This window comes from Homarus americanus, unplaced genomic scaffold (genome assembly GCF_018991925.1).
Source record: "Homarus americanus isolate GMGI-L3 unplaced genomic scaffold, GMGI_Hamer_2.0 scaffold24781, whole genome shotgun sequence".
Classification (NCBI taxonomy): Eukaryota; Metazoa; Arthropoda; class Malacostraca; order Decapoda; family Nephropidae; genus Homarus; species Homarus americanus.
The window spans coordinates 396,878-411,068 of record NW_024723430.1 but is presented as its reverse complement, the minus strand read 5'-3'; the positions used below and the strand labels follow the sequence as shown (position 1 = coordinate 411,068).

Below are 14,191 nucleotides of genomic sequence, written 5' to 3'. Positions count from 1 at the left end.
GGCTGTGACTCTTGAGACAAAGCTGGAAATAATTAAGCATCATGAATGTGGTGATGGCCCTACCAAGTGTGGGAAAGATCTTGGTCTGGCTGCTTCTACTGTGGCCACAATTTACAAGCATGCTGTGGTGTCCTTGCCAGACAGTAGTGATGAGGTGGACAACCCTCCTCATCTCGCTGAGTAAGGCCTTTACTCAGGCCACCCCTGCTCACCCTCTTGTGGTGGTGAGCTGATTGACTCATTTTAAGGATTTTGGGAAAGGATCTAAAGACAGGAAGTGTCAGCATGAGAAACCTCTCTATTTTCTTGGATGGAATGTTTCTACAGGGTCAACTTGCTTGCATTCAGTAGACACAGAAACATTGGGACAACACAACCTTGTTATATGGTAGTTTTGGTGAATCCATCCTTCAGAGAAGACCTAAATAGCTGCTACTTAAAGTGACAATTATTGGGTCAGTACCTTAGGATTGTGTGACTTTGAGCAGCTTAAGATTTGTTGCTTTCTCTCATTTTGTAAACTGGCTTGAGATTGATCTAGTAGGATTGTATTTTTTAACTCCTTTATCTAGCTGCTGATAAATATAGAGGTGCTTGGTTATGGGGTAAAAGCTGTAGTGGATTTATCATATGATTATATTTTATAATTAAGTCTGACTTGAGGAATTCAGAATCTCTTCCTCCTCCCTGTGAACTATTGAGGCTGGCTAGATCTGGTGTCATCTTATAGCTAATGTCAAACAAATGAGTGGAGTGATACTTACTTGTTTATGTTTGGCAGCAGTAATTCTTTAGCCATTTCCCTTTGTAAGACACCTTCTTGGCACTGTGTATCCTTAAGAAATCCACTTGGAAGGTGAATTATGATCTAAATTTTAATGTATTTGATATTTAGGTTCCACTAACCCAAATTATGACCCTTGCTGACCTGTACAGAGTTACTTGGTTACAATTCTGCTATAAAATAAGATTTCAGGATCAATCTATAATTTTACTGACTTTTACAGGCATCCATATGTGTATTCACTTTTCTTTAACTATTAAGTTAAAACATTAAATGTCTTATTCATAGGCAAAGGGTCATGACACGTCCCATCACGTGTTGGCTGTATTTGGTGGAGCTGGAGGTCAACATGCCTGTGCTGTGGCACGAGCACTAGGGATGCAGTCTGTTGTAATTCACAAGTATGCCGGTATTCTGTCTGCATTTGGGATGGCTCTTGCAGATGTTGTACATGAAGCACAAGAACCATGTTCAAAATCTTACGTACCAGGTAAGATTTTATTTTATTAATAATAATGTTGTGTTTTTTATACATTCGCTAACCATATTCCTTGGCTGCAGCCCATTTACTACACGTAAGAACATAAGAATGGAGGAAACTGCAGCGGGCCTATTGGCCCATACTGGGCAGTCCCATTTACACCCAACTCCTATTGCTCATATATCCATCCAACCTATGTTTGAAGCTATCCAGCATATTCGAGTTAATGATGATATTTGGTAACTTGTTCCAGTCGTCCACTACTCTATTTCCAAACCAATGTTTACCTATTTTGCTTAAGACGACCCCCTAACTTTGGGCTGATTTTTTTATGGTTCAAATTCCGTCTTATAGGCCGAGATATACGGTACAAGTTTTAGGCTATACAGTAGAACGTCAATATAACACGAGAAACGTTCCAAGAGAGGACGCTTTAAACCAAATTCGCACTAAATCGAAGTGTTGTTTCAATGGAATAATTTGGTTTGGTAATTGAGAGAAACACAAAATACTAAAAAGATGTAAAGTCTACCCAGATGCACCTCAGCCCATCTAGAATAAACAAAACATTGTTTTTTGTAGCATTATATTAAAACAAACACTCATAAAGCAACACATAAAATTAAGGGATGTTAAATGGTCTGTTTACTGGCGATCAGCTGATGGGAAGATGGGGGGAGAGGTGAGGTGATATGTTTGACAGTGCTTATTTATTTATCTGTCCTTAAGAGTGACTAAGTTTTTCTCTTATAAAATGTCACAGAAGTGACCCGGGAGAATATCATTTACATTGCTGGAATTCTTATAAGATGGTGATCAATTTGAATATAAACATGCTGTAGTTTGCACTAGACAAAAATTTTAGTAATCATTTAGTACATTATTTTGAGTGCATGTACAGTACAGCTTTGCCCTTAGGACAGTGTAGCGTGCCCAGAGAAACATTAGGCGCCAAATTTTAAATATGATGCGCCAGAGTGACTCGCGCAAAATAGGAAAGATTCGCTTTAAATTAAAACAATATCCTTAATTGTGGGTGTCGCTTTAAATCGATAATCTTAAATTGAATCGCTTTAAATCGACATTCTACTGTATTTGCCCTATAACACAATTATGAAATTTTAACCTTAGTCATATGGTGTAGGTTGTCACCATGGGTGTCCTAAGAAAAAATATCTATTAAAGAAAACTTCTTTCTTACCTCAAGAATAACAAGTAAAGCAAATTGGGTGAAGTAATAGCACTTTTCCTACTCAAGTTTTTTAACGATGAAGTAAAGACCGGTGCTTATACCAGCATTGCCATAGGTTATTAAAAAAATTCATCTTTTGAACATTTGAAGTTCTTTATACAATTATTCAAAATTTGTGGTTGTATAATATTTTAAATCATTGTACTTTATCTGAAAGAAATACACAGTAAATAGATTTTTAAATATACTCTTTCTTCAAGAATAGAAAGTGCCGATACTACGTACATCTTCATACATCTTGTAACACTCATGTGATACATTTTAAAAGTTAATAAATTATTCATGTGTGATGGTACAGGTAGACCATGATTTTTGAAGCTTTGATTTAAGAATTTTCAAAGTTACAAAAAAAAAATCCCATAAGGAATGTATCTTGGATTTTATAATGGGAAACTATGGGAAAATTTGCTTTGATTTATGAAAGGTTTTACAGGAACTGAACCATTTCATAACTCAGAGTCTACCTGTACAGGAAAAATATTGGGAATAATCTTCATTGGTTATTTTATCTTTTTGCAGACAGGAATTTGTAGGCTAGGCAGGAAATTGAAATACCATAGTGAGGTTTTAGACTGCATTTTTTTTTCAGGGTTATAACTCAAAATGCTTTCATGTCAAGTAACAATTAACTCTCTCTTATTGTCTCCAGCAAACTTTTCATATCTAGATGAGCATCTGGAAGCCTTGGAGAAAGAATGTGTTGACTACCTGCAAGGTCAGGGATTTTCCTCCTCAAACATTGTTTGTGAAGCATACCTGAACCTTCGTTACCAGGGTACAGATTGTGCACTCATGTGTACTGTTAATAAAGATGGTCTGAGCACCAAAAGTGATGCTTGCAAATATGGTGACTTCAAGCAAGCTTTTTTGGAAAGGTTAGTGCTGCATTATTTGTGACTCATAACAGATTATTATAACCAAAGTCTTCTCTCATAACAGATAATTATAACCAAATTCATCTCTCATAACAGATTATTATAACCAAAGTCTTCTCTCATAACAGATAGGATCATAGACAATTCACTGTAAAATGTCTGTTCACTTAAACTCCTTTAAATAATGGAAATTTTCAACTTTGGACACAGCAGCAACTCACACACAACTTTCAGAAGGGTAGAGACATTACTGAAGAGATAATAGACTACATACTTCAACTTGACACTCTCGTCCTGATTGGTGGATGTGCGGTGTTGGCAAGCTTGTAATACGATTATCATTGGCTGATGCAATCTTTTCCACAGGTTTATGAAGAGGGAGAGAAGCTGCAAGATATGGAATCTTGCTTCAGCCTGCCACATATAAAAAAAATATGTGACAATATCAATAATAGATTTCAAACAAATTTAGGCTAACTATTTTATAATTATGTAAATGGATTATGCTGTAAATGAGTAAGATTTTTTTAGTTAGGACAAACTTTAGCTGGTTGGGTAAAAAATAATATTTAAATAATGCAACAAAACTCTTACCTCATTTTTTATTTTGATTTAGTACTTGATAAACATCACAAATCTACCAGTAGTCTGATATTATAAGCACAATATGTATACAAAGGAAACTGGGCTATAATTTTAGTGTAACAATGTCACTGCTAATTGCAAAACTTGGTTCAAGTGACACACCAACACAGTTCAGGAGGTAAATCTGGTCTATAAAGTGTAATATGAAGGAAATTGTTCAGTAATATTCTTGGTTTTCAGGTACCAGAGAGAATTTGGTTTTGTTATTGCTGACCGAAAAATATTCGTAGATGACATTAGAGTTCGAGGAATTGGAAAGTTGATGATAGACACAGGTGAGGTAGTACCTCAGGCAGAAGAAGAACCCAAGATAGAAACTGTAAGTACTTTGTGACAATAATGCCAAGGAAGTAGGAATATATAGCTATTATTTTTCTGGTTATAAGAGGAATTACTGCAGTTGTCATTTTTAACTTAACTTTAAGTGACCACACGTTTGCAGTGCTAATTTAAGCCAAATTGGAAGTTACAAATAGACAGTACAGTGCAGGTCTAACATTTTAAGTTCTTGAGTCTGATCTCATGTCAGGCAGTATATTTGGTGCTGCATGAGGTAAAACAATTATATATTTCATCACCTTGGCCTCTAATAAATGGTAATTTCACAAGGGTATTCTTGATTTTTATTTCTTTTAAACAACATAAGGAGGTTGTGGAAATAGTGTGACAGAGGAGACAATATCCTCCTTACATCTTCAAAACTGTGGACTGATCTAACCCTTGTGGAGGGTTATGAGATTGTGCACAACCATTCCCTAGGTCGCCCCCACTTCTCCATCAAATTTCAGCTCTGTCTTAAAAATGTGGACCAACCCGCAGTTGAGAGATCATGGTTGCCATTCCATCTCTCGTTGAGGGATAGGAAGTAATGCACAACGATCCCCTAGTTTACCCACACCAGGTCTTGTCCCCTCGAGAAGTATTCAGAGAAGTGGTCTGTATCTTTAATGCACTTCAGTATTGTTTCTTAACATATTGCTGGAACATTGAACAGTTGAACGGATGATTTGTTTATGGACAAGCTGTTACTTCCTAGATTATGGGTTAGAAATGTAGTCACTACAGCAGGCAGCACTATTCTACAGAGTGACACATGAGATACTTTTGTTTGTGTTATCCAAAATAAAGCGAGATTTATCAGAATCTTTGTAGGCCTTTAGGGCACATGTCCATTGATTATGGGGAAAGGTATGCTGCTAATTAATGATGCTAAAATGTGTGAAGTGATAGGAGTAGACCAGATAGATATTGAAGCACTGCTTTGGAAAGGGATTACAATGGCTGATTTCATCAGTTACCACATTAAGGATAAATGTATGACAAAGAATGAAGGGTTAGTGTGTGTGTGTGCACGCTATTGATTCCATCTTCCTTCATTGAGGAAAGGCTTGAAGAAAAAAACCTTTATAATCCCAAGATAAAGAAAATTCACAATACATTGACAAAATTATCTCTTCATTATTAGAAGAGGGATGCTCATTCTTATAAGCTCTCTCTCCATCTAGAAAGAAACAGGAATATGAATTTGTTTTGCTCATCTATAAATTTTATTCACTCCATTCATTTACTTATACAATCTCTTTATATTATCATGTAGAAAAGTTCATCACCAAGCCCTGGAAGGCTTCAAGTATCAATATGTAGTCTATCCATTTCTGACAGAATTATTGACATTTGAACATGAGAAAATTTGTGATTTGGGATGCTATGATGCAGAGCATTTCCTGTGATATAACGAGATGACTTATGCATCTTTATTCACTGCTCTTGCTTCGTACAGTTGTTTAAAAGACCAATACGTAATGAGTTTGTTATCTACATTTATTAGTAGGAATTAGCTCTTCACATAATGTATTACTAATATACAGCATAAAAATTTTCAGGTGACGAGCATTTACTTCAAGGAAGGTTGGTTAGAGACTCGGGTGTACATGTTGTCCTCTTTGTTATCAGGACATACTATACCTGGGCCTGCCATCATCATGGATAAATTGTCCACTATACTGATTGAGCCAGGTTTGTATAATTACCCAAGTTAATACACATTTTTTCTTGTATGCATGGATATCTAGGTAGCAGTCAAGAGTATGGATGACAAGAGGACATGGCATCAAGAGATTTTTGAGGCTGGATGTGCTGCTGATGAGTAGTACTGTACAGATATGGGACCATTTATCCGGCATGCTTGGGACCTGAGGGTTGCCAGATAGGGGGTTCTTCTGGAATTTGGAGCACCAGGCCTAAAATGTAAAAAATTTAGAGTAAACTCAGTAACTGGCTGTGAAGACTCTGTTCAGATGACTAGATTCACCCCTAAAAGTAGCCTTAACTGCACACTGTAATATTAAAACTTAAAAGTGTAGGCACATGAACAGCAGTAACAAAAGCATATAAATTGTACAGTAGTAATGAAAGCTTAAAAGTGCAAAAATGATACAAGTTGCTATATAAACTGCATTGCAGTCACCACTGATGCTCACTTTAGCAACATAACAGTGTCCTTGGTACCGGTGCTCTGCAGCGGACCCTTCTTCCTCTCCACACACTCACCACACAGCTTCATGGATGTAAACCCGTAGATACGTCTTATTATTGGTTCTTTTTGCACTTTTTTTAATGTAATATTGTGTGTGCATGGAACTGATTAAATAAAATGAAGAAAATTAAGAGTTGAAAAATACTTTGGCCGATACCTTATGATAATTTTTTTCTTCACTTTCTGTATGTAGGATTGAGTGTGTATGTATCTGAGTAAAGAAAATGAAGAAATTTACACATATTTACCCAAAATTTTGACTTGAAAAATAGCTGTAACATAACATACTGTAGCTCACAAATGGGAAATGGTTGGAAATATTACTACTTGGCCTGGGGATTACTTTTGACTCATTTTGAATAATTTATTCCACAATATAGATAGTTTATTTTAATATTCTGGATACCAGGATGCTGGATAAATGGTCCTATACCTGTACAGTACTAGGTTGTGTGAATTGTCTAGTAAAATATATAAAGTAATTGCTCTATAACAGTTTGTGTGTAGTTTTTGGGTGAGATACTCTGCCAGGCAGTCAACTAGCTGCTTACAGACATATGGCTGCCACGCCGTGCTGTGTGTATGTCATGACATCACATCGTGGAGGAGGGAGCGCGGCCATAGTTACAGCTCACTGCCAACACCGTCATGCAGTTCCCATAAATACACACCCATTCTCTTCATTTTTCTTAATTAATAGTTTTATATTATATTTTCTTTATTTATAAGTCACATTTATAAGTGTAATGATTTTTCCACAGCGGTTGGGCTGGTGAGTCAACGTAGTTCACTTCCCACAGTGGGTCCCTAGGTTACGAACAGGTTCCGTTCCTGAGGACGTTCTTAAGTCGGATTTGTACATAAGTCAGAACACATACTATGTGCATACTGTACTTACAGAACAATGTTTAAAATCCCACTGTACCATAGACTAAGTCCTTATATACATCAAAAATAATTTCAGACAAAAGAAAAAATCGAATGACAAAATACAGTAAAGGAAAGTAAAAAGTAAGTCATCAGGTAAATAAAATATCCTCTGCTGTAAATTTTTTTTTCTTATTAAATAGTTGTTGTTTTTTCTAAGCCACATCATTATATAGAGTGCAATAAGTGTTTAAGAAGTCCATTTTTCTGATACGAATTTGCGAGATCAGCCTGTGGCGCTGTGCATTGTAAGATTTATTGGAGGATCCTAAGAGTGAGTTTCAACTTTCTGGAAAAACTCTTTATCTGGCATCTCTCAATCCCCAAAGGTACCGGGTAACTGGATTTCTACTAGTAATACCCTGATTTACACGGTCAATTGAACCTGCGGAGTAGCGCGTAAAACGAGAAACGCGTAAATGGAATAACAGAACATATGGGATTAATTGAAATAGAGACTGGGCCAACTCCCGAACTCCACTTTTTCCGACAATATGTTGAAGTAAAAATAACATTTTAATTTTATGATGGTATGCGCACACAATTAGTATTTAAGAAAAATACAGTTGCCAGGTTAATGTCCAGCCAGGTTAATGTCCATTCAAATAATGGACTCAACTACCAGACCCACCCCCCTCTCTTCCCACGCTCGCTGGCTCCCGTCTCTCTGAGAAATGTTTGGGTGAAACCACTAGATTTTAAGGTATAGTTATAAATAATACCTCAACTAAAGTTAGGATAATATAATTGACATTGCTGGATTCCTTGCAAGACCAGGAATATTTTGAATATAAACGTCATATATTTTGCACAAAAGATAAAATTTTGGCTTTGTAATCAAAATTCTTGAATTAGATCTAAAATTTGTATGTCTAATGCAAATTCCATGATACTTATATTTAAAATAATGAAAATCTTGTAAGAATTCCAGCAATGTAAATTATATTCTGGCCGGGTAATTTGTATGAATTTTATGAGCTAAAACAAATATCTTCAGTAAATAAACAAATTATTATTCACCCAGACACTATCTGTCAATCAAAATGCCCCACCTCCGCTCCCCCCCTCTTCCCACGCTCCTTGGGTCCCTCCCTCCATCCCTACCCCCCACCCCCCACCTTCCCTCCCTACCAGAGAAATGTTTGGGAGAAAACAGTATATTTACATTTTTAGTAATAAATAATACCTCAGACTAAAGTTAGGATAATATAATTGACATTTCTGGATTCCTTGCAGGTCAGGGAATATTTTGAATGTAAACATCATATATGTTACACAAAAGATAAAATATTTGCTTATTTTCATGATCTCCTTAAATTACATCTAAAATTTGTATGTCTAATGCCAATGTTAAGATGTTTATATTTAAAATGATCACCATCTTGTAAGGATGCCAGCAATATAAATTATATATTTTATGAGCTAAAAACATATATATCTTCAGTAAATAAACAAATTATACTTCACCCGCGTAAATGAGTAAATTCACTGCGTAAATCGGGCATGCGTAAATCGGGCCGGTTCTGGCAACCGTGTAAATGACCAAACGCGTAAATGAGAACCGCCTAAATCGAGGTTCAACTGTACGGGTATATATGAATGTGTGTACATTATTTTATTTTGTGTGTGTGTGTGTGTCCCACCACTCCACTAACACCAAGCATTTGATCAGTATGCAGGGCACAACACACCACACCACTACATGGACTTCTGTACTGCTGCATTGGTAGTGAATGACACCTGTAGATATTGTGTATAATTTGTATCACTAAATACAGTACGCCCGGATAATTTGCGGATTTTTATTTTGTGGTCCTCTATTATTCGCGGATGGCACCCTAGATGTACCCAAGAATGTCTGCGGATAGTTTTAAAGTTGCCAGCATTTTCGCATCCGGGACAGGGAGATATTCGTTCTAGAGACAGTAATTTCCTTTAACTGCATTGTATATATGCGTGTGTGTAGACACACACACACACACACAAAACACATGCAAATAAATAATAATGAGAAAATCCCCTCACAAATAATCAGAACCAAATGTATATTAATAATCTTGAGTCTACCCTCAAGTCTACTCTGTGCTTTATTAATAACAAAGCACGGAGTAGACTTGAGGGTAGACTCAACATTATTAATATACATTTGGTTCTGATTATTTGTGAGGGGATTTTCCCATTATTATTTATTTGTATGTGTTTTGTATATATATGTGTGTGTACACACACACATATATATATACAATACAGGTAAAAGAAATAATTGTCCTAAGGTCAATCACATAAAGGGCATATATACTGTATATTCTTTTGTTCACAAGTAAAATGTAACAACAACAACAACCCCCCCCATCCGTAAGCAAATGTTATTCTCAGATTTTGCGATTCGTGGCCCTTTTGAGAACCTAACCCTCGCAAATTTGAAGGGCCTACTGTTGGTCTTATTATTTATAAATATTAATAGTACGTTGCTTTGTTCCTGTGGTTAACAATTTGTGGTATAATAAAATATGTTTTTGTGTTCAAACATGATACAAAGGACTGGCCATCAATTTCTTTTCATTAAACATTCTTACCATGATTAATGACCAACCATTCCCCCGTGTTGTCTAATAATGGTGGATTTTATTGTAATACTGTAGGATAATCTATATGATTTAGTGCTGATAGGCTGTAACTTCTACTGGGAGATGTTGACGTCCCTCACCATGGTACTGCTACATGAGTTTTTGGCATGGCCACAGTAGTATTGATGTAGAGATCGTTGTATAAAGAGTTCTGTGTTATTTGGTTGCATTGAAATACATTAATATGCATCATAAAACATGAGTAGAGTATTAACAATGGCTTATTATAGTCTTCCTTTATAGAATTAAAAGTTCAAGCCAGACAGGAGATAGTCTGCCACCAGTGGTTGATGTTTATTTTGATGTAGTATAATAGGAATTTTATTAGATTCATTTTAGGCTTAATATGTAATCTACTTTACAGAATTTTAAAATTGGGTTATTTAATCATTATTTTATCATAGAATTATATTTCTAGGCTGTGTAGGCCATATCACATCTCAAGGAGATGTACAAATTCAAGTTGGAAGTACAAAAAGAGATAAAATTGGAACAGAACTTGATGCAATTCAACTGTCAATTTTCTCACATCGATTCATGAGTCTGGCAGAACAGATGGGAAGGTATGTATTGCTTCAGATTTAAAATGTTTTTATCTATTAGTTTTAAAAGTGTCAATTTATAAGGTCAGCCTGGGCATTGCACTTATCTTAAGCACAAATTTGCCCACATGTACATAAACATATGAAAGTATAATTGTGGCCTGAAGGCCTAACAGCCTATTGGGGACAGTACACATTCAGCACACTTGTAATAACTTTTTTTTTTTTTATACAAGTAAGCTACAGTGGGGTATGCTATAACGAACGGATCCTACTATGAATATTCCTATAACGAACGGTTTTACCTATAAAATTGAGAATGCTATAACGAACGAAACTCCTACAACGAACATAATTTAAATTTTTTTTTTTTCTAATTTATTGTTTTATTATTACAAATATTAATGATATTCTTTATTTCAGGGGTTTAGATGCATATTTATGCACTTTTTTACAATTTTTACAATTTTATATTATATTTTTCAGTGTTAAGTGGTTGTATTTGGGGGCCTGGAACGGATTAATCCTATAACAAACGATTGCTATAACGAACAAGGTTCTAGAACCAATTAGATTTGTTATAGCATACCCCACTGTATATGGTTGGTATTGCACTTGATAACCATTGATATACTGATATCTTCCATAATGAAAGTGTTATTTGAGACTAATTCTTGTTTTGCGTAAAGATAGGACGAGATGGTTCGGACATTGGGAGAGAATGGAAGAGACCAACTAGGTCAAGATGTGTGTGAGTTTGAATGTGGAGGGGAGGAGAGCCAAGGGTTGGCTAAGAATGACATGGGGAGAGTTTGTAAGAAATGACCTCAGAAATAAGAACCTGGGGAAAGAGGCTGCAAGAGACCATGCAGCAGGAAGAGCTACTATCAGATAATCATGGCAAACCCACTCGAGCGTGGAAAATTATCATAAAATGGTGATGTTAATGTCTACCTCAAGACAATCCAAGATTAGACAAAGGACACCGAATTTTATTCCAGTCATTTTGAATGAAGGCTTGCATAATGTTGCAGTTTCCAACAGCAGTACACAGCAATCACTCAGTCTGCCAGTAGTATCTGTCAAACATAAAGTTTTTGAAGTGAACGAAGACTTTAAAATTTATATCTCACATGAATTTTGTCTGCCTGATTCCATGGTGGGCCAACCTACAAGACATATACATCTTCAAAACTCAGATCTTGGAATAAGAGTTCTTTATGGATTTAATGTTTGCTGTGATAGATGAGGCATGAATAAAAGATGCACTTGAAACACCAAGTTGCTAGAAGGAGCTGTTGAGTTACTCTCCTGTGTCACCACAGTGGCAGCCACCGCTTACATGTGGTTTCCCCTCTACTAACCAGATTTTGTTTGTGTTTTTCTGGGTTGAGAATACATGTGTTCGGTGCTGGACTCCAGTTCGGTTTACTACATAGATGTGCGACTTTTTCTGGGGATACGAAAATTCGTCTCAATATCTGGAAGGCTCTCAAGCCCAGAAACACTTAGGAACTCATCCCTTGTGATAACCAGGACATTCCTGTATACTACTGTATATGTTGAAATATCAAAGCTCTCCAGGTGTATGCTGGAAAACTAGGTTCAGTATTTTTCTCTCTCATCAGAATTTTGCAACGAACCTCCATATCCACTAATATCAAGGAGCGCCTCGACTTCTCGTGTGCCTTGTTTGGTCCTGATGGAGGATTGGTATCAAATGCTCCCCATATTCCAGTTCATTTAGGAGCCATGCAAGAAACTGTGCTTTACCAGGTCAGTCTTTGTGCATCACCAAGAGGTAGGGTAGGTAGTGTTATTTTTATATGGCTGACTCATCCAATTTTAACTAAGATCTTTTTGACCAGACTCACTTAACTGAGTCAAAATTGTGATTGGATTGGCTACTTTAGGCATATTATTATTATTATTTTTTTTTTAACTTACTGAGTTAATGTAGTAACCATATTTAATGACTTTGAAAACATTTTGACCAGCTCACACTGTTGCAGTTTGGTCCTTGTTATTTTCATGTCCTTAATGTTTTTTTTTTGTTTTTTGTTTTTTTTTGTGGAGAGTGTCTTTAGAACTACTGTATACTGATACTAAAGGATTTCAACTGTAAATACAGTAATTATCTGGAAAATTAAGATGTATAATGGGAAAATAGGAATACATCATCATATGTGAGAGTCAAGGAGTGGTACAAATGGAAGAAAATTATGGGTGGGGATCTTGGAAGAAATTTTCTGTGCAAAGTGGAAGTAGAAATATACCATACTGTACATACATCACAAGGTAATTTTATAACATTGAAAGGAGACTGGGTGGAGAGGGGAAATGTGTGGGATAAAAAGAGCAATATTTTCTTCAGTTCTAGTGATACAAAAATGCCTGAATTTAAATGTTTTTTCTCTTTTTTTTCAGTTTCTCTTATGCATGGTTAATTATTTTGAATACTCTGTAGTTTCTTTCTGTACAATATAAAATGTTTTATAAATGGTTCAGGACTGTGGTGAAATGAACCTAGAATGTTCAGTTCATGGTCAACTGTTCCTCTCCAGAAATTTGATTCTTCATGAAACTACTGTGGAGACTGTGAAGAGTAATGAGGGCAAAACAAGAACAATTATAACAAAAACTAATGAACTGGATAGGAACTGTAAATTTATACAACATAAATAAACACAGGTTGAGTCTCTTACCCAACTGGCCTGACTGCCGCTGTCCCCCACACGTCTAAACACACACACATACATAATTGTAACCCAGAAACTACTTTGTTTACATTAATCACTGCTATATATATTTTTTTTTCTGTTGCTGTGATAAAGAAAACCTCGGCAAAATTAAATTTAATAAAAAATTTCTTAATTTTCCTTGTTATATTTTGTTGAGGAAGCAGCCAGGATATATAAGTAACAGCCAGGATATATAGATAACAGCCAGGATAAATAGGTAACAGCCAGGCTATATAGGTAACAGCCAGGATATACATTATTACCCCGTTTTACACGGTTTCACTTTCCGCGGTACCTTGCCAGACCCAGACTTTCACTTTCCGCGGTGCATCAACTCATATACGCGGTGAAGTATAATTTTTTTTTATTTTTATTTAGCTCATAAAATTCATACAAATTACTCGACCAGAATATAATTTACAGTGCTGGAATTCTTACAATATGATGATCATTTTGAATATAAACATCATGGATTTTGCATTAGACATACAAATTTTAGATCTAATGTAATAAATTGGTTTACACAAAGCAAATATTTTATCCTTTGTGCAGAATATAAGTTTACATTCAAAATATTCCCTGACCTGCAAGGAATCCAACAATGTCAATTATATTATCCTAACTTTAGTCTGAGGTATTATTTATTACTTAACGTTAAAATCTAGAGTTTTTACCCACACATTTATCTGGTAGGGAGGGAAGGTGGGGGGAAGGGTTGGGACCGACCGACCCAGCTGGCGTGAGTGTGAGGAGGGGGGAGGCAAGGTGGGGTATTTTGATT

The 14,191-nt window shown here is 35.9% G+C and overlaps 1 protein-coding gene across 1 annotated transcript in view; it reads left to right on the top strand.

The window, feature by feature from the left end:
- LOC121863462 (5-oxoprolinase-like) overlaps positions 1–14,191 on the top strand; it is a 63,151-nt gene that overhangs the window by 24,300 nt on the left and 24,660 nt on the right. Inside the window, exons 10-15 of the mRNA XM_042362138.1 lie at positions 1,073–1,274; positions 3,167–3,392; positions 4,218–4,356; positions 5,921–6,053; positions 10,546–10,690; positions 12,298–12,445. Coding sequence (XP_042218072.1) covers positions 1,073–1,274; positions 3,167–3,392; positions 4,218–4,356; positions 5,921–6,053; positions 10,546–10,690; positions 12,298–12,445 — 993 coding nt within the window. The remainder of the gene's footprint in view (positions 1–1,072; positions 1,275–3,166; positions 3,393–4,217; positions 4,357–5,920; positions 6,054–10,545; positions 10,691–12,297; positions 12,446–14,191) is intronic.